At 37.1% G+C, this 18,717-nt stretch overlaps 1 protein-coding gene across 3 annotated transcripts in view; it reads right to left on the reverse strand.

Moving 5' to 3' along the window:
- Positions 1–18,717, reverse strand: part of map3k20a (mitogen-activated protein kinase kinase kinase 20a) — a 221,435-nt gene that overhangs the window by 164,159 nt on the left and 38,559 nt on the right. For all 3 annotated transcript variants that reach the window (XM_028806282.2, XM_051930670.1, XM_028806284.2), the window contains exons 4-6: positions 8,264–8,365; positions 5,222–5,287; positions 2,357–2,385 (exon numbers count right to left, since the gene is read on the reverse strand). In XM_028806282.2, coding sequence (XP_028662115.1) covers positions 2,357–2,385; positions 5,222–5,287; positions 8,264–8,365 — 197 coding nt within the window. The remainder of the gene's footprint in view (positions 1–2,356; positions 2,386–5,221; positions 5,288–8,263; positions 8,366–18,717) is intronic.

Below are 18,717 nucleotides of genomic sequence, written 5' to 3' on the forward strand. Positions count from 1 at the left end.
CATGATCTATATGCTACACCGATCCCTCTCCCCCTTGGACAGAGGCAGTGGTGCAGTAAGAATTATGTTTCTGGACTTCTCTAGCCCTTCAACACCATCCAACCTCTGCTCCTCAGGGGCAAGCTGACAGAGATGGGAGTAGATTCATACCTGCTGGCATGGATCATGGACTGTCTTACAGACAGACATAAGTATGTGCGTCTCGGGAACTGCAGGTCTGACATTGTGGTCAGCAGCACAGGAGTGCCGCAGGGGACTGTACTTTCTCCGGTCCTGTTCAGCCTATATATATCGGACTTCCAATACAACTCAGAGTCCTGCCACATGCAAACGTTCGCTGACGACACTGCTGTCGTGGGCTGCATCAGGAGTCGGCAGGAGGAGGAGTATAGGAACCTAATCAAGGACTTTGTTAAATGGTGCGACTCAAACCACCTACAACTGAACACCAGCAAAACCAAGGAGCTGGTGGTGGATTTTAGGAGGCCCAGGCCCCTCATGGACCCTGTGATCATCAGAGGTGACTGTGTGCAGTGGGTGCAGACCTATAAATACCTGGGAGTGCAGCTGGATGATAAACTGGACTGGACTGCCAATACTGATGCTCTGTGCAAGAAAGGACAGAACTGACTATACTTCCTTAGAAGGCTGGCGTCCTTCAACATCTGCAATAAGATGCTGCAGATGTTCTATCAGACAGTTGTGGCGAGCTCCCCTCTTCTACGTGGTGGTATGCTGGGGAAGCAGCATAAAGAAGAGGGACGCCTCACGCCTGGACAAACTGGTGAGGAAGGTAGGCTCTATTGTAGGCATGGACCTGGACAGTTTGACATTTGTGGCAGAGCGACGGGCGCTGAGCAGGCTCCTGTCAATCATGGAGAATCCACTGCATCCACTGAACAGTATCGTCTCCAGACAGAGGAGCAGCTTCTGTTCTGCTCCACTGATAGACTGAGGAGATCTATCTATCTATCTATCTATCTATCTATCTATCTATCTATCTATCTATCTATCTATCTATCTATCTATCTATCTATCTATCTATCTATCTATCTATCTATCTATCTATCTATCTATCTATCTATCTATCTATCTATCTAAATGCCCAAGTCCTATTAAGTTACATCATGTAGGTCAGTATCATTCACCTTGTACTTATACTGTATGAAATTTATAAACATATTACATGTACAAGATTTTCCTTTATTGTATGAAAATACAAGATAAGGTTCATTAAGAGCTCTAGAAATAGTGCAACTAAGATCACACTGAAAATTAGTATTGGCTCCTGCCTTCCACACATTTCAGCTAGGACAGAGTCCAATTCTCCAATATAAGTGGTTTCAGAACATAGATGAGTGACTGAATGACATTTAATTAACTGGGTAGAGTAAAAGGAAAGCTCAGAGCCATTGCATGCTATACGGGGTAAGGGAGAAAAAAAAATATTGCAATAAGCAAGAATGTTTATTTTTTTATAATGAAGACAGATACAATATTTGATAGGAAATGAGGACATCTGTGAGATTATCTTTCACTGAACAACATAAAAATGCCTTTAAAGGTTCCTGACAATGTAATACCCTGGAAATAATCCAAAAAGGACTCTTTATCTGCTACAGAGACTCCATTCCATTACAAAAGACATGACACCAAAGAAGTGCAGAGAGACAGCCTCAAATGTTAATAATCAATAATCAGGAGTTGGCAACTGTAATCCAAGGTATCAGCACAACCAGGACAAACAAACAGCTACAAACCAGTACACAAAAAAAAAGGTTTTTAAATAAAAAAAAAAATCATATTATGCATAAATATTGAAACCAGAAAAAATACCATTGTCTATACAACTTCAACTTCATAGGCGTCATATTTGTGTTTTGTAGCATGTTATCAAATTATGTGATAATTTACCTTATTAACATATTTGACATGGTTTACATATTTTGTGACATGTTTGAATATTTTTGTTCAAGCTTTATAAAGTAAAATGGACATTCTAAAAATCAAACTGCTTTCTGAATTGTTGAACTTTGTTTGAATAAAGCAAATAATTATTCTGTTTACATATTAATTAATGAGTCAAATCCACCACATTAAAATCTGCTGTTTCGAGGATTGGCAGTATTTGCAACCACCTTAGAGGACCACCAAGAGTTCGATCAATAATTTAAAATAAAAATGTGGACCGTTAAGAGGTGACCACAGCTTGAAAAGTTAAAATTTTTCAACAGTACAGTTACTTTAGTCAGTGCTAACAGGGATGTGACTAAAGTTACAGGATAAAGACAATGAATCTTCAAAGCTACTGTAGTTTAAAAAAATACATAAACTGAAAAATAATTCACAAACATACCTTCAGTATTTTTTCAGCAGTGATCACCACTAGAGTTGGAAAAAATATGAATAGATTAAAATCACAATTGATGTTGTCTATTTTTTTCATTTTAAGCATACAATATATAGCATACGTAACTCTATTTTGGATGGAATATTGAATAATTGGGGATGGAAACTGCATATACAGAAGTAGCATTCCACCCAATGCTATCACATCACCTTATATTCCTACTGCTCCTGTATGTATTGAAACTGTATGGACAGATGTTCTCTGTATAGGTTTATATATATATATGGAACAGTGTATTAGTAATGAACACTGTTTACTTTGAAATCCAGACACTGGGGTTTCATTTCTGGATCAGTTACAGTGTATGTGCGTGTTTTACTAGTGGTTAAACATCAGGTGGGAGAGAATGTATCCAACAATGGTATGATGTGTGGTGTGGCACCCATTGCTACTCAGACGGACCCCACCTCCCTCCAATTCCTTCTCAATACTGTAATAGTTAAAGCAGTTTCAGAAAATGGATAAAGCCATAATTAAATTGGTTCAAATGAAGTTTTACTTTACTGTTTACATTCATTGTTTCTCTCTTGTTCTGCTATGTGAAGGTATATAGAATCCAATTTCAGACTAAATATCTTTTGGCTCTCTGGTAAGCATAAATAATATAGTACAGTCCCTGAACCTTCTTAGAATAACCATTTTTTCATTTACAGTATTTATTTTTCTGAACCTGCTTATTCCAGCTCAGGGTCATAGGATTTCAGGAATCTATCATAATAGTGCTGGCTGGGCCCATGAGAGCTACCAGATCTGAATACTTTGTTCTTCCAACCTGCAGTACACTCATACATTCACCTTCACTCACAGAGTGAGTACAGTCAATAGTCTTGGTGTATCTTTGTCATGATGGAGAAACTAAAATGTCCAAAGAGAATCCTCACAGGTATGTGAAGAATGTTCTGACACCACATAAGCAGTCACCTCACCATGGTTTGAGCCCAGGCCTCTGAAGCTATAAGGTAGCAGTGCTAATTATAACACCATCACTGAAACATGATGGGAAAATTAAACTATTTAGCTTTGGCACGCCTGCTGGGACACTGAAAGTAGACATGACTTGTTCAAGAGTCATACTTTAACTTGCAAGAATACTTAAAAGAATGCAGATACTGTTACCATGCTTAACTTGAGACCACTGGATACCTCTGTGACCATGAGCAATGAACATGGACCTCAGTTTGCATCACTCATGAATTGTGTGACTCCCTGCAATAAACATGGACTTTGATATTCTATAAATGCACCTTTGTAAAAGTGAAATTTTTAGAGAGAATTGTTACAGAGTTACCCCTCAAGGTGGCAGTTTTAAATTTAGTGGTGCTGAAGTTTGATGCCCATCACTTGAGCTCCATTACATTTTCAACATATGTTAGTAGGGAAGGTCCCTCTTTTAGATTTTGGAAATGGTTATGCCTTTATGCAACTTTTTAATCATTTGTAAAATTTTCTGTGCCTCATTCGACTAAGTGAGAGCCTGTTTTTGTAATTTCTGTAGAAAAGTGTGCCAATTTTAAAATGGCAGTGAAGAAATCAAATTTGCAACAATGTTGGGATGTGCACAGACATGCTTTTCATATAAGGGGAGCATGTACTCAGCTTCCCTGGTTTTCAAAGCTGATGCTAATCTCTAAGAAAGGTCTTACAAAGTAAAATGAATTTTTATGCTTGCTACAATATTCTTTCTCCTTTTTACAAGCATTATGGATAGATCAAATGGGAAGAGGGACACTACTTAAATTACATAGCAGGCCATGGGTTTCAAACTCAGACCCTGGAAGGCCACTGTGGCTACCCATTTTTTGTTTTAGCTGCTTTCTTCATTAACAAACTACTTTGCTTTAATTTTAATTGACTCATTTTTATGATACATACCCCTTAATTGATTCTTTTCTCCTTAATTAATAGTCAAAAATGGAAAGTGAGCCAACTCATACCAAGCTAACTTGATCTAATTTGTACCTCTCAGTCCATGATACATTTGTTTCAATAAAATTTTTGCAAAGGAAGAAATGCCTAATACCATGTTACTTTCAAAGGTGTATTAAATACTTGCTCATATAATGTGTATCATCCATTGGTACCTATTGTACCTTTCTTCTATAAATTGTATTGTTGCATATGCAATGTACTTACTTATTAAACTATCAATTACATGTTAAGAGTAGGGGGAGACCCAGGTTCACTTCCCGAGTCCTCCCTGCGTGGAGTTTGCATGTTCTCCCTGTGTCTGCGTGGGTTTCCTCCCACAGTCCAAAGACATGCAGGTTAGGTGCATTGGCAATTCTAAATTGTCCCTAGTGTGTGCTTGGTGTGTGTGTGTGCACCCTGTGGTGGGCTGGCGCCCTGCCCGGGGTTTGTTTCCTGCCTTGCGCCCTGTGTTGGCTGGGATTGGCTCCAGCAGACCCCCGTGACCCTGTAGTTAGGATATAGCGGGTTGCATAATGGATGGATGGATGGATGGAATAGGGGGGTTTAAAAAGTGATTGCTTGTGAATGTGTGGACTTACTGAGCTTAATGGCAATTTTGTGCTGGTGTCCTGTTCAGATATCTGTGCTGCATAATAATGTGAAGAGTGTCCAGATGTGAGAGAACACTGTAATAATCATTAATCTAATGACAACCTTTATGCTATAAAGTCAGATGCCTAAATTGCTTTACTATTTACTGTATTTATACATCAAAGTCAAAAATCTATTTTCTTGCAAGTTAATATTTTTTGTAATGTCTAACTCTCAAAACCTCTATAAAATATTAAATAAAGTAAATTAGTCTATTTTTCAAAGAAGAAAACAATTAAGATGTGACATTACCATTTCTGGATTTCAGATCCCTGTGGATTACTCGTACTGGAGCTTCCATGTGTAAATAGTGCATTCCTGTATAAAAAAAAGGTAAGTAATGTTTATTTCAATTAAAGGTCAGGGTCATTTTCTCTGTGGCTGTTCCCCCCAAATACAAACCAGGGTGTAGGAGGAAGCAATAAATAACAAGTTTGTTACAATGATTTAGATGTGTAAGTGATTTTAGATACATTTACACATTGCATTTCTATGCAAATATAAAAGTATTTTAGTTTAACTAGGAAAGCCTATTACTTAATATGGATCATTTTTTAAATTATGATACAAGGACCTCTTGAAATGTACATATGCATCGACAAACTGCAAGACAAGATAGATCTGAAGGCTGAGCACAATATATTTTATATAAGCAAGAAGACAGAAGGTGCATTTATGGTATGCTATTATCTACTGGAATTATTTTTTTTAACTATACTGTAGGTGAGCAGCTAACATTCCTGACCACCTAACAAAAGTTTAACATCTGAGTGCTTTGTAATTAGATTTTATCAAGCCAACCAATACAAGCTTTTGTTTAGGAAAGTTAAAGCACTTTCAAAAAATAATTTAAAAATTGAAGAAATGTGAACTATATTGTGAAACCATACTTCTTAATGTCTTGGAAGCACAGTGAAATAAGAGTTAAGATAGGAAGAGGAAAAAGGAAGACAACCTTTTAGTGGAATGATACTGTGAAAGAGGCTCTAAAAAAAAGGAGGAGACACTATACGATTTGCATTAAGTCCATAAGGGGGAAGACTCTGTTAATCACACTCAGACCAGAACGTTCAGCAAGCTTGTAGTGTATGTATCAAAAAACCAGGCATGGATGAAGTATGAGGAATATGTGCCTGAATGTTGTAAAAGATCACCAGCAGCCATTGGGCAGACGCAGTAGATAAAGATAGAAGATCCAGTACAGCCACTGAACACATCTGAAGAGACATAAAACTTTCCATGATCCTATATTCCTTTTGTACAAGAGAATCTCAATCAAATGATGCGCTGTGCCTTGACAGCTGATTGTTCCCAGAAATTAACACTGCATTAAAAGTCAAGCTAAGTTTTTTTTTTTTTTTTTTTACATTTTGTCCTTCAAATGCTTTTTTGAAGTACCTGTGTATGTGAAAGTAATAGGCAATTAGTGATGGCCGAAGGTTAAAGAACCTACTTTTCAGGGAATAACTGCCTTCTGCAAAATACACAGGAGTCCAATGGAATACAAACAGCTTTTGTCAAAGACAATTTTATGTAATAAAAAACACGGACCTACTCCTGCATTTTGTCTTCATGCATGTGCTTGTGGTCAGTCAAGAAACCATGACCAAAAAAGGGAGAATATTAATGAGAACAACACATAAAAACCTTAGTCTAACTTTTGTTACTTTTCTATTATTTTTGCCTCTGACAATGAAATTGAGCCAGAAGTCATCACAAACCTCTTACAGCAACATAGGTTTGCATTATTTGATGACTTACCAAACACCCATTTTTTTTAAATAATTTGAAACATAAAATATCTTATACTAAAATACAATTTACATAATTAAATAAACCATTAATACATCTTAGAAAAACCTCCTGGAATATGACAAAGCTGAGTTGGACAGGGTTTATTCCTGCCTTGTGCCCTGTGCTAGCTGGATTAGGCTCTAGCACCCCCAAGACCTTGGTCTGGATTAAGAGGGTTGGAAAATGACATGACGTGACATGACATGATATATAGCAAAGACAGGCACAAGCTGATTTTCCACTGGCATGTACCCGATTCTCAGATTAAGCTGAGAGAGGCAAAAAATTTGGTGTTGCTGGCAAAGCTGAACTCAAGCCACATACCCATTTTATACAGGGAAACTTTCAGTAATCAGCTGTCTGACTTAACAGCATCTATCAGATTTGAGTCTTAGAAGTGTTTTGTTTAATCTATTCTAAATGGAGTCTGCTGTGGTGGGCTAGCGCCCTGCCCGGGGTTTGTTTCCTGCCTTGCACCCTGTGTTGGCTGCGATTGGCTCCAGCAGACCCCGTGACCCTGTAGTTAGGATATAGCAGGTTGGATAATGGATGGATGGAAATTGAGTCTGGTTATTGTATAGCTTTGCTAAATTAATAAGAGCATTATTAACTTTTTTGATTAATTCATTCATCCCTTTTCTGAAGCTACTTATTCCAAATGAGGACCAGACGACTCAGTTTACACTAGCAGCAAAATAGTGGAAAATAGCTAAGCACAGTGTGCTTGAGTCACTCATGCAAACACCCACAGAAGGCCAAATTAAAGAGATGTTAAGGTATACAAGAAAACTTGACACCAGAGAAAAACCAGGCATACAAGGGCCTGAAAACACCATGCAACCAGTGAGGAAGCTGGACACTGAACAGGATTAAAGATAGAAGTACTATTCAGTACAATATGCCACTTGTTAATTTGATTTTTCATTTATTTATTCATTAATTTGTTTTCTGAAACCATCTATTTGAATTCAGAGTTGCTGTGAGCTGGAGCCTTCTCCTGTACTACTATGCACAGGATTGTGTGGATGTCAGTTCCTCTAGACTGGGATCTGAATGATGGATTCTGGGGCATGAGGCAGCAATGCTAATCACTGCCAGGCTGCACCGTACTTTAAAAACAATGTAAAATTAAAATGTCACTAATCTGTAGACCAGAAATTCAAAATACGAAGAAGCAAGTCCATCTGAGCTCACTATCAGTGCTTCTTTGATTTGCCTTAGTAAAGTACATCAGGGTTTTGCAGAGCTCATAAACAGACATTTCACTTAAATATGTACAAATTTCATTTAGAATGGCTATGTTGATTGGTGTTCAGGAAAACTGAAAAACAATTAATTATACAAAGGAACAGCAACATTTTTTTAAAGCCAGTTAGTTTCTAATTGCAGTCTCTTCACCAGTGACTTCTCATATGTATGTGCTAGTGGTACAGCTTTCTTTATCTCTTTTTGCCTTTTTATCTTGGTAAACCTATGCAAACAGTTTCACTGAATCCCCACCTTTAGCTATGTCCATTGCCCATGTCATTATCTGACCCATGTCCATTTCTTCACTTTTGGCACTGGATAGGTAGTCATATAAACTTCCTCCACCTGCATATTCTGCAAAAGAAAAAAAAGTACAAAAATTCACCTTAAGCACATTATAATGAGCACCACAACTGTCATTCCACTGCCTTCCATATGTTTATTTTTGTCTCCACTTAGAGTCATAAGACAGCTGCAGCCCACAACTTAAAAGAGAAACATAATCTGCAGCAGGGAGCGTGTGAGTTCACATACTAACTCTTACATGTACCATACAGCAGTTTATATTGTGGAAAAAAATCTTAGCTCCCTTGGGTAAACCTCATGAAAACACGAGGAGAAGATGTCAATTGTGAACAGAAAGCACCTTGGAAACACCTATTGTGTATTTATAATTTTGGCCTTAACTTCATTTTCAGAGCAGGTATGAATTTGTAGTAACTAAAATACACTTTCAATAATAAAAAAAGTCAATTATTGTTGACAAAAATCACCTTCTAGTAATGCAGCTTATAAAAATTCAGGCAAGAACCATAGCTGAAGGGTTGAATACATGTGTGGAACACCTTTAAGTTGGTAACATTTTCTTAATGTTCTTCACAAATCTGAAGTCGCACTACACTTTTTTAAAATACTATTTCAAAATATAAAAACTGGCAGTTTAAGTGGGTAAGTGGCAGGGGTTAGCTACTAAGTAGAAATACATTCAGTGTAGGATGCAGCATTAAAAGCGCTATATAAATGTAATTAATTATTATTATTATTATTAAGATCTGGAGGACATTATCACCCTCAAGATAATGAGCACAGGATTCAAAACCAGATCTCTGGTGTTCTGTGGTACAGATGCTAACTACTACATCAACATGCTCCAAGCATTAAGGTAACTTAAAATATCCAGATGCCAATCGTTACCTAAGTCCTCAGGTACTTTTTTTATATACAATTTCTGTCCAAAATATTTTAGAAATAAGAGGACAATTGTTTTAATATTTTGCACTTTGTAAGCAGATGTATTTTAAAATAATTGCTGGGAATTCTGTAATCAATAGCAGTGAAGTAGGTATGCAGCCTTCCACTTTGCAAAGAAACCAACAAATTGTATTATTCATATTGCATTTAAATTGTGAACACAACCTAACATCACTTTAGAATTACAGAGTTATAGCAGATCTGTTTTAATAAACTATTTTTTTTACAATTTGTGTACTGGTTAGGGCGGCACGGTGGCGCAGTGGTAGCGCTGCTGCCTCGTAGTTAGGAGACCCGGGTTTGCTTCCCGGGTCCTCCTTGCGTGGAGTTTGCATGTTCTCCCCGTGTCTGCGTGGATTTCCCCCGGGCACTCCGGTTTCCTCCCACAGTCCAAAGACATGTCGGTTAGGTGGATTGGCGATTCTAAATTGGCCCTAGTGTGTGCTTGGTGTGTTTGTGTGTGTCCTGCGGTGGGTTGGCACCCTGCCCGGGATTGGTTCCTGCCTTGTGCCCTGTGTTGGCTGGGATTGGCTCCAGCAGACCCCCGTGACCCTGTGTTCGGATTCAGCGGGTTGGAAAATGGATGGATGGATGGGTGTACTGGTTAAGTGACTTACTCAGGGTCACACAGTAAGTTAGTGGTAGAGATTGAAACTACACAACTTTAGTCTCAAGGAATTTAAATAATTTAGGCACAAGGTCCATTGACAGGCTGAACACTTTTGCTTTTATTTTAAAACATAAATCAAAATCGGGGTGTACCCACATGGAAATGAGCTTCATCTCCTAGGCAGCAGGTATGACCTTATCAATGGAAAAAATATAAACCAAATCAGCACTTTTTTGTCTTGATAACTTGCCTAGCATTAATATGAGATACTCCTGGGAATAAAGAGGATAAATATGATTTTCCAATTGAAGAAAACCCAGAGAATAGTGACTAGGCTGATTCCAGCACTACAGGGATGAGTTATGAAGAAAGATTAAAAGAGTTGAGCCTTTTCAGTTTAAGCAAAAGAAGATTAAGAGGAGACATGATTGAAGCATTTATGGAAGGAATTAGTACAGTAGATCAAGACTGTGACTTTAAAATGAGTTTATCAAGTACACGGGGACACAGTTGGAAACTTGTTAAGGGTAAATTTAACACAAACATTAGGAGGTTTTTTTTTTACACAGAGAACCACACTCAAATGGAATAAGTGAGCAATTAGTGTGGTAGACAGCAAGACTTTAGGGATTTTCAAAACTCAACTTATTGTTATTTTGGAAGAGTTAAGTGGATAGGACTAGCAAGCTTTGTTGGGCTGAATGGCTTGTTCTCATCTGGAGTGTTCTAATGTTGTAATGACTGGAACTGCCACAAAGACAATGAAGCACAGTGTATTCTTGTATTTGTTTTTATTAAGAGTCATACAACCAAAATACAAAATAACACCATGGACACATAAAAAAAAATGTAAAAGTTCTAACAGATTTTGTCAGCTATTCTTCCATGCTGTTCCAGTCCAATGAAGCATTTTTATTAATTTTCTGTGTTGTTTTGTTTCATTACCTGCTAAGCTGAGATAGATAGATAGATAGATAGATAGATAGATAGATAGATAGATAGATAGATAGATAGATAGATAGATAGATAGATAGATAGATAGATAGAAAAGACTTTATATTGTCTCTATTTGGCATTCTATGATGGTGCATGCTGTTCAAGGTACAATGTAAACTAATTTTATATTGCTGACAACTAATTATTTATACTAAATTAGTTGTCAGATTTTGGTGAATGAGTATCATTATTACTGTTGTCCATATATTATGTCTTTCTATTGATCTTTTGCTTTAATGATTATCACCAAATCAAATTCTATACAACTGATATTATGGAATGCTGTTATTGTGATATTTACTTTACTTTTTTAAGAAAAGGTCTTTCACAATTTTCAAGACTTAGTGTTACCTCATTGAATGTATTTTTTTTTTCTCACTGAAAACATTTACAAATAAAGGCACACTCCTCTATCAGTAAAACCCAGGTTAGGAATGAACTGCTCTGGATATTAGCTGTTTATAGAGTGTAATAAACAATTAGACTTTGCACTCCTCTGTAGGCGGCTAGAGATGGAAATGTGCCATCCAGCATTCCAATGGGCCTCATTCTATACACACTGCTCCTTTGCTTAAATCTTCTGAAAGCCTCTTTATGTCCTCTGTTTCCTTGAACTTTATTCCTGTTTTCTCCAATCTGGAACTGCTGTAAAATTGTTTGTACTATCAGAACATTGCATACGTGGATATTCAACTCTTGATTCAGATACACTTTTATACATACTGTAGTTGTAAAAATAAAATCCTTGTAAACATTTTACACTCCATTATTGAAAAGCAATGTAATTACTGACTACTTCTGGAAAAATAACCTTGTTAGTATAGTGTAGTAAGATCTGCCAGGACTTCAAGATTAATAAGGGCAATCTAGACTCCCAAAGCACAAACCATATACCAAGTATGGTCCTGAACTCCACAGAGACCCTCCTCCCATGTATTGGCTGACTGATTGTTCCCACCCTTCCTACTTTGGTACTTGACCACATTTATTACATCGCCATTGTTCATCTGGGGGGTGGGGGAGTAGGGGTATAGGCTATAAAAATAGCTCTTCCTTTACTGTGATTCCTGGTATTGTACCTTACAGCCTATGTAAAAAGCCCTTTGCAACTTGGTGTTTTCATTTTTGGATGTTCTGTATTTTCTGTTTTCTTGGACATTTTTTTTTTAATTTTATTGATTTTATTGTAATCACTCTATACAAATAGATCAATTTTTACAAAAAAATAGGATTGAAAATAAATCAACCTCCACCCCTGAGAAAGAGAGCATGGCCAACGGAATAAAACTTAAAGCTAGTAAAAATAAATAAATTAATGAGTTTAGTAGGTGGATACAGATAAATAGAGAACAAAAAGAAAATGGGGAGAGAATCTATTTCTCAGTGCTTTAAGAACTTATTCTAAAATATTATTGATCAGATCCTGCCAGATTTTGAAAAAGTTCTGCACAGATCCTCTAACTGAAAATTTGATTTTTTTCCTATTTCAAATAATATAAAACATCAGTTACCCACTGACTTAAAAGAGGAGAGTTAGGATTCTTCCAGTTTAGCAAAATAAGTCTGTGTGCCAATAGTGTAGTGAAGGCAATCATAGTTTGTTTCTTGGACATTTTTGCTGGCTCTAGTGAATTTGGCCTTTGTGTTTCGGCATTTTCTTAACTGTGACACATCAGCCAATAAAGAATGAAGCTGTTTAGATCACCGGCTACTATAAACTTGAGAAAGTAAAACCAACATGAAATTTGTTAACTATGAATTAATCTTGTTTAACATTGTGATTGTGAGACACTCACATTGCATATCTCTCTCTGTCTTTACTTAACTCATTTACTCAACTTGCTTTGCTGCACAGATTGTATCTAAGCAGCTCGTCCCACTGGGAATGGTCTCAGTTGTCCCAATGGCCAGTCCTTCACTGTCCCAGCTGAAGTGCTTTCTAAATATAGATGTTTAGAAGAAATGTTACAAATGTATTTTTATACACAAATACTGTGGATAGTTTCAGATGTTTGTTCAGTGTTGCACATTGAGTCACAATAGGGGACCAGATTCCAAGGATGTTGGTATTCTAAAATGGTATAGGCGCAAGTGTACTCTGCTATGGTTCTCTGTGGAGCTTCCAGGGTAGAATCCAATCCCACAACCATTATTGACATTCAGTGAAATAGAAGATAAATGCATGGATCTTTTGTAGCAGTAAACATCATTTTAACAAAAAAGTAAAAACCAACATGGTTGCAGATCATTAGCTGGCAAACCGACAATGAAAGAACTCCCTTCCTGTTGGTACATATCATAAAATGTTACATCAGCTTTCCAATAATTGTTTTGTTTTCTAACATTCCTCTATATACAGTATGTCAGTATAAATGTTGAGCCTGAATTACACCAAGTTTGGGTGCTGTTGTGTTCAAATGGGATAAGAAGTATCCCATGAGACAGTTTATAAATTAAATTTTGCAGTGATTAGTTAAGGTATTTCTTTTAAAGTTTCCATAAGAATGGTTAAAGATGTTAGTAAAGGGCAATACACAAGGATGTAAAATCATCAAGCTAATTCAAAGGAAAATAAAAATTTCAAAGCTGAAATAAATACTTGTGCTCATTTGGGATGATGACAGGTCCAAAAAGCCTCTCTTCCTCTAATTCTGACGTCCCTAAAGTATATGCTTCTAGGACATAATCCACACAGACCATCAATGGGCCACCTTAATTATTGACAACACCATTTATGATCCTAATAATTCATTTATGGTTGCACAGACCCTCATGAAAATTGCTTGAGAATGTATAACTCAGTTTTATAATAACCATTTTCAACTGTCATGTTTGTTTCTTCACAAAATTCTGTTGAACTTATCACATCTTGTTTACATTGTTTATGAAGTACAGGGAAGAGTAAATCATATGACTTAGGAAGTTGTAGACAAGGCTTTGCAAACCAATGATAAAAACTTTATTGTGTGTCTCATGTAAATGTCTCTGAAAGCTTGCAGCAATTTGCTTTTGTGTACAGTGTGCTAAGCAGTCCGATCCTGGACAAAATAATGAGGCAAGCATCTTGCAAATTATTGCAAAAATGACAGGAAACAGAACAGGAAAACAGACCTCAGTGTTTGATGGCGTAACACAAAAAACAAAGTAGGAAAAGAGACTAAAATAATAACAGCCATCAACAAAACAGCTCGGGATATATAGCAATGTACAAGGTACACTTCATAAATATGATATTTATAGCACTGACTGCTGTCTATTATTAACACCAGACCCTTCCAGGATTTGGCTTGCAATTAGATATTTTTGCCACTAAGAGTGCTATGGTAGCTAAGTAATCATTCCTGCCTTACAAGTTAAGGTACCTAGTTCAGTCACTGATTCTGTCATTTTCCATTTACAGATTTTTCATGGTGTCTTTCTCTGAATTCTCAGGTTTCCTTCCTCATTCCAAAGAGACACAAGTAAGATCCATTGTGACTGAGAATGGGTGTGTGCTGAGCCTGCCCTGTGATGGAGTGGAGCACTGTACATTATTATAATCAATGATGGTGTAAGATTCAACATTGTGAAGATGGAATTGATTTTTAATTCTGGATTTTGATGAGTTCCACTCCATTTTTCACATGAAGGAGAACATCTCTTCACTTTTTTGGTTCTAGATTATGCCTGTAAAAAGCATCTCCCAGGATGTTGTTGTTCCAGACTGAGAGCACGTCATCTTCTATTTTAGTCTAGACAGGCATGTTTCCCAGGATGTTTTTCTACTGAATTTTAGGACTCTGTCCTTTTAATTTCTTTCAGAGGAAAAAAAATCCCCGGACTTTGTCTCAGATGTTTTTTTGGTACAGAAACATCTGCAATGATATTTTTATCCTAGATTGTGATGACTGCTTTTTAAGACTGAGGGTATTATTTTTGGAGTGAAGATTTGCTGTAGCTATTTCCAGGTTCGATTCATCGTTTCTGTTTCTGTTAAGGTACTGTTCTCATCAGGATAAGTACATGTCATAAGGTTACTCAATTGGCATTTGAAGATTTTCCACTGCAGTTCCTAATAGGTCAGAGTTGGTGAAGGCAGTTGTGTTGCTAAATGTTGGGCTAGATATGACTTTTAATCTCATGTGCAATTGACTATCAGGACATGCCTCTCAAATTCAGTTACTTGAGAAGAGCAATTGTTTTATAATCGTTTAAACCCATTTTGTTACTCATCTAATGTATTTAAACATGTAATGTTTCACATCTTTTGCTCCAAATGCTTTTTCTATACTCTTTTTTCCTGCTTTTTTGAACACTTGTTTTTGTATACATGTTGACCACATTTTGTACACATTTAAACTCAGTATGTTGAACATGATACCTGGATTTTGATGGTTGCTGTGCAAGTATTTGTTTTGAATAAGCAGTAACATTAAGTTAATGTTACAATAAGTTACCAGCATAGAAATTTCTTTCATGAATAACAATGCACGGTTCCTGTCATTCACACATTTAATATGCAAGATGGTTGCAAGTCTCTTTTATATAACTTCAACTGTTAATAAAGTTATAGCCTCTATTTTCTTCTTAAGCAAAGCTGAATCATCTGTGCTCCAAAGCAACCCTTCTCTCAAAAAAAGGTCAACGTTTATGTCAAAAAGGAGCTAAAGGCTGGATTTGAGCAGTTCAAAGTTTGCAGTTATATGACAGGGTGATATTTCCTTTGTTTTAAGTTTCTTAAATGCTGTGGCAGACGACCAGGGACCTTGCCCCCAGCGGGACGCCTGGATCAGGGAAGAACCGGGAAAGGGGCAATATCTTCCCTGGGCGCAAGAGGGCAGCCCCCCTGATTTCCACCAAGGACCACGGATACGGAGCTGGGAAGCTCAACCCTGTGTTGGTCCGTGGTCAAACCCAGGGGGCGCCTGGATGGTTCCTGAGCCCTGGAGGACAGCACTTCCACCACACCAAGAAGTGCTGCCGCTCCAGGAACTGTGTACGCCCGGAGTGCTTCCGGGTGCAAGGGCAGCACTTCAGCCACACCAGGAAGTGCCGCCGGAAGACCATTACCGAGCACCTGGAGCACATTCGGGGCATGATAAAAGGGGCCGCTTCACTCCCTTCAAGGAGCTGAAGTCGGAAGAAGGAAGACGGAGCTTGTGAGAGAGGAGTGGAGGTGGCAGTAGAGAGACAAAGGACTGGAGGAGTCGTGTGTGAGTCGCTGGAACCTCTTGTAAATAGTGTTGTAAATAAACCATGTGTTGTGGACATTTGGTATCGTGTCTGTCTGTGGCCGGGCTATCTGTTACATTGCATAATAAAAAAGTTTTGACCACATGACCCTCTCTGTATGTTCTCAAATACACATTGCCCTATTGCCACCTGCCTTTAAACTTTAGATCAATTTAAATGCATAGAAACTTTATACAGTGTATCATGGAGTTGAAATGAAGACATCACAGTATGTGAAAGTGGGATAGGACTGGACATACACTTAATTTAGTGAGTTGCATCCTTAAACGTGTATGACGAATTGCAGTATTTTTTCATAGATGCACCACTACATCAACACTCTTGCTTTTAAATCAAACTCTCCTGTGCAAACGTAACATTGTATTGGTACAGTTCTAATGGTATACTAAAGAGTTACTGGGAGCAGTAACCTGCTGCTGATGTGAGAACGAGTGATTGAGACATTGATACATATTTCACTGTTATTGATTCATAAACAGGGGTAGATTACAATAAGGAGGAATTTTATAGCTATGGATCTTGAATTACAGCAGTCCTTTAAGCAAGGTGGATAGAGAATGCAGCCAAATTCCCAGTGCTTCCTTTTCTGGTCAGATTAAATATCTGTCCCTGCTATGTCTGTACCCAGTGAGTGAGTGCTATCAAATGGAAGGAATAGTGTTAAAGTGGAGAGGTCTTAACTTCTTGTAAAATGATGAAGTTCTCATTTTTCTTAAAAATAATATTATAAATTGTTCATAGATTAAGTCAGGACATAGAGCTAATGGATCAGTAAGGAATTCAAACAGGAAATAAAAGAACAGTCATTGTTGGAGCAATGTTTGATGTTAACCCAGAAAACAACAAATTTAAATTTTGATGGCTTTGTACTGCAGTAACTTTATATTGTAGGTTCATATGGTAATTACTGTCACATGTACAAATTACAGTGAAATTCTTACTAGCAACATGTAACATGTCATGTTATTGCACAGTCAATATTTTATTTTAATAATTAAGAGCATTTTATGTTAGTAAAAAGAAAATGTAAATGTAAAATGTAAATTGTCAGTTTGTGCATTAAGCTGAATATATTTGCAGTGTTTTGAGTTATGAATGTTTACTAATAAGTAACCGTAAAAATACAGCACATTTCTTTGAAGAAAATTTCATATTGTGGGAATATTGCCTTGTGAAGTCAGTTGCAATATGAATTGTACTGTGACCTAAACTTATTGTCTCATGCATAATTATCAAGATTGCAGCACATCACATGCAATTTTTTACTATTTTAATAAATTATGAAACACTATGCTATATTTTATTTACAATTTTATATACGCATTTTCATAAACTGATGGTGTCATTTTAGACATGCCTGTGAGATTGTAAGCATCTGCATGCATGCGCACATGATTCCGAAGAAATATCATATCTACGCATATGGAGCATGGTCACTATTTTGAGAGATGCAGGTATATAAATTCACTTTTCCCAAATGGAAGCTTTTGCGATTAGACCAACTCTGAGGAAAGGCAATTTACGAATTATAGACTTTGATGCCCTATTCTTTGAAATTTGTTTATAATTTTTAACCAAAGTTTTGCAGTGTCCAATTCCTTTTGGTATTAAAGATCTGCATATTATTTAGAATCATCCAATTTTATTGTATTTAATAAAAAGTTGGCCTAAAAATAAAAATAAATACTTATTGGGATAATTTGTTAAAAAAGTAATTATTATAGAATGTCTCATCAAAGCACAAAATGTATAAAGGTCTAACACTTTATAATAACAATTACTTATTTTTTCTTACCATGGGAAAACATTTTAGTAAGTTAGTTTTCCAAGAGATGGCAGCATATACGTACTGTTAGAGAAGTCATATCATATATCAACATGCCAGAGCTGAAAGAAGGGGGGGGGGGGGGGGTGGGGGGGGGGGGGCATGGGAAAGTACAGTAAACTTTGATGTTGTAGGAACTGGCCAACTTCAGCCTTAGGATACTAGAGGGTGTATCTAACTCGACAAACACTAGGAGAATCACAACCCACCCCATGGAGAAAAATCAAGTCTTGAAAGTGCTCAAGAAAGGCTAGAAGACCAACCTGAAGATAGAGGGCAGCACATGGGCTCAGGCTAGAGGTGAAGAAGCTAGTTTTATCCCCTTAGTAGAAAATGATAGGGCTGTCAAGGCTGATGGTTGCAAGGACATAAGGGATTTCAAGACAGAGACCTAATCCGGTGTCACAGAAGTTATTTTTTGCAGGCCACAAAGCAGGCATGGCTACTCTGTGTTAGAATCAGTATGTGTGCCATGCCTATATTATAACCTTCTAACAAGCCTGTCTACACATTATGTACCATTATCCTTGAAACTTTCTAACAAGCTTTTATTATTAACTTTTACTGCACAGCAGATGCAATTACCATCTGACAAGTCTGTCTCACTGCCTTTTGAAAAGACTGTGTCATTAATATAGTTTGCCCAGCATGTAGCACCACCTTCTCAGAAGTTTCTGTCATTAACTTCCATTCTCTTCTGCCACACCTGTATGTTCAATAGTAAAACATCTCATCACAAACTACTCTCCCCAGTAGAAGTGCCAATTCTCAGAAAGATTGTTAAGACACAAT

Source organism: Erpetoichthys calabaricus, chromosome 8 (genome assembly GCF_900747795.2).
Source record: "Erpetoichthys calabaricus chromosome 8, fErpCal1.3, whole genome shotgun sequence".
NCBI lineage: Eukaryota > Metazoa > Chordata > Cladistia > Polypteriformes > Polypteridae > Erpetoichthys > Erpetoichthys calabaricus.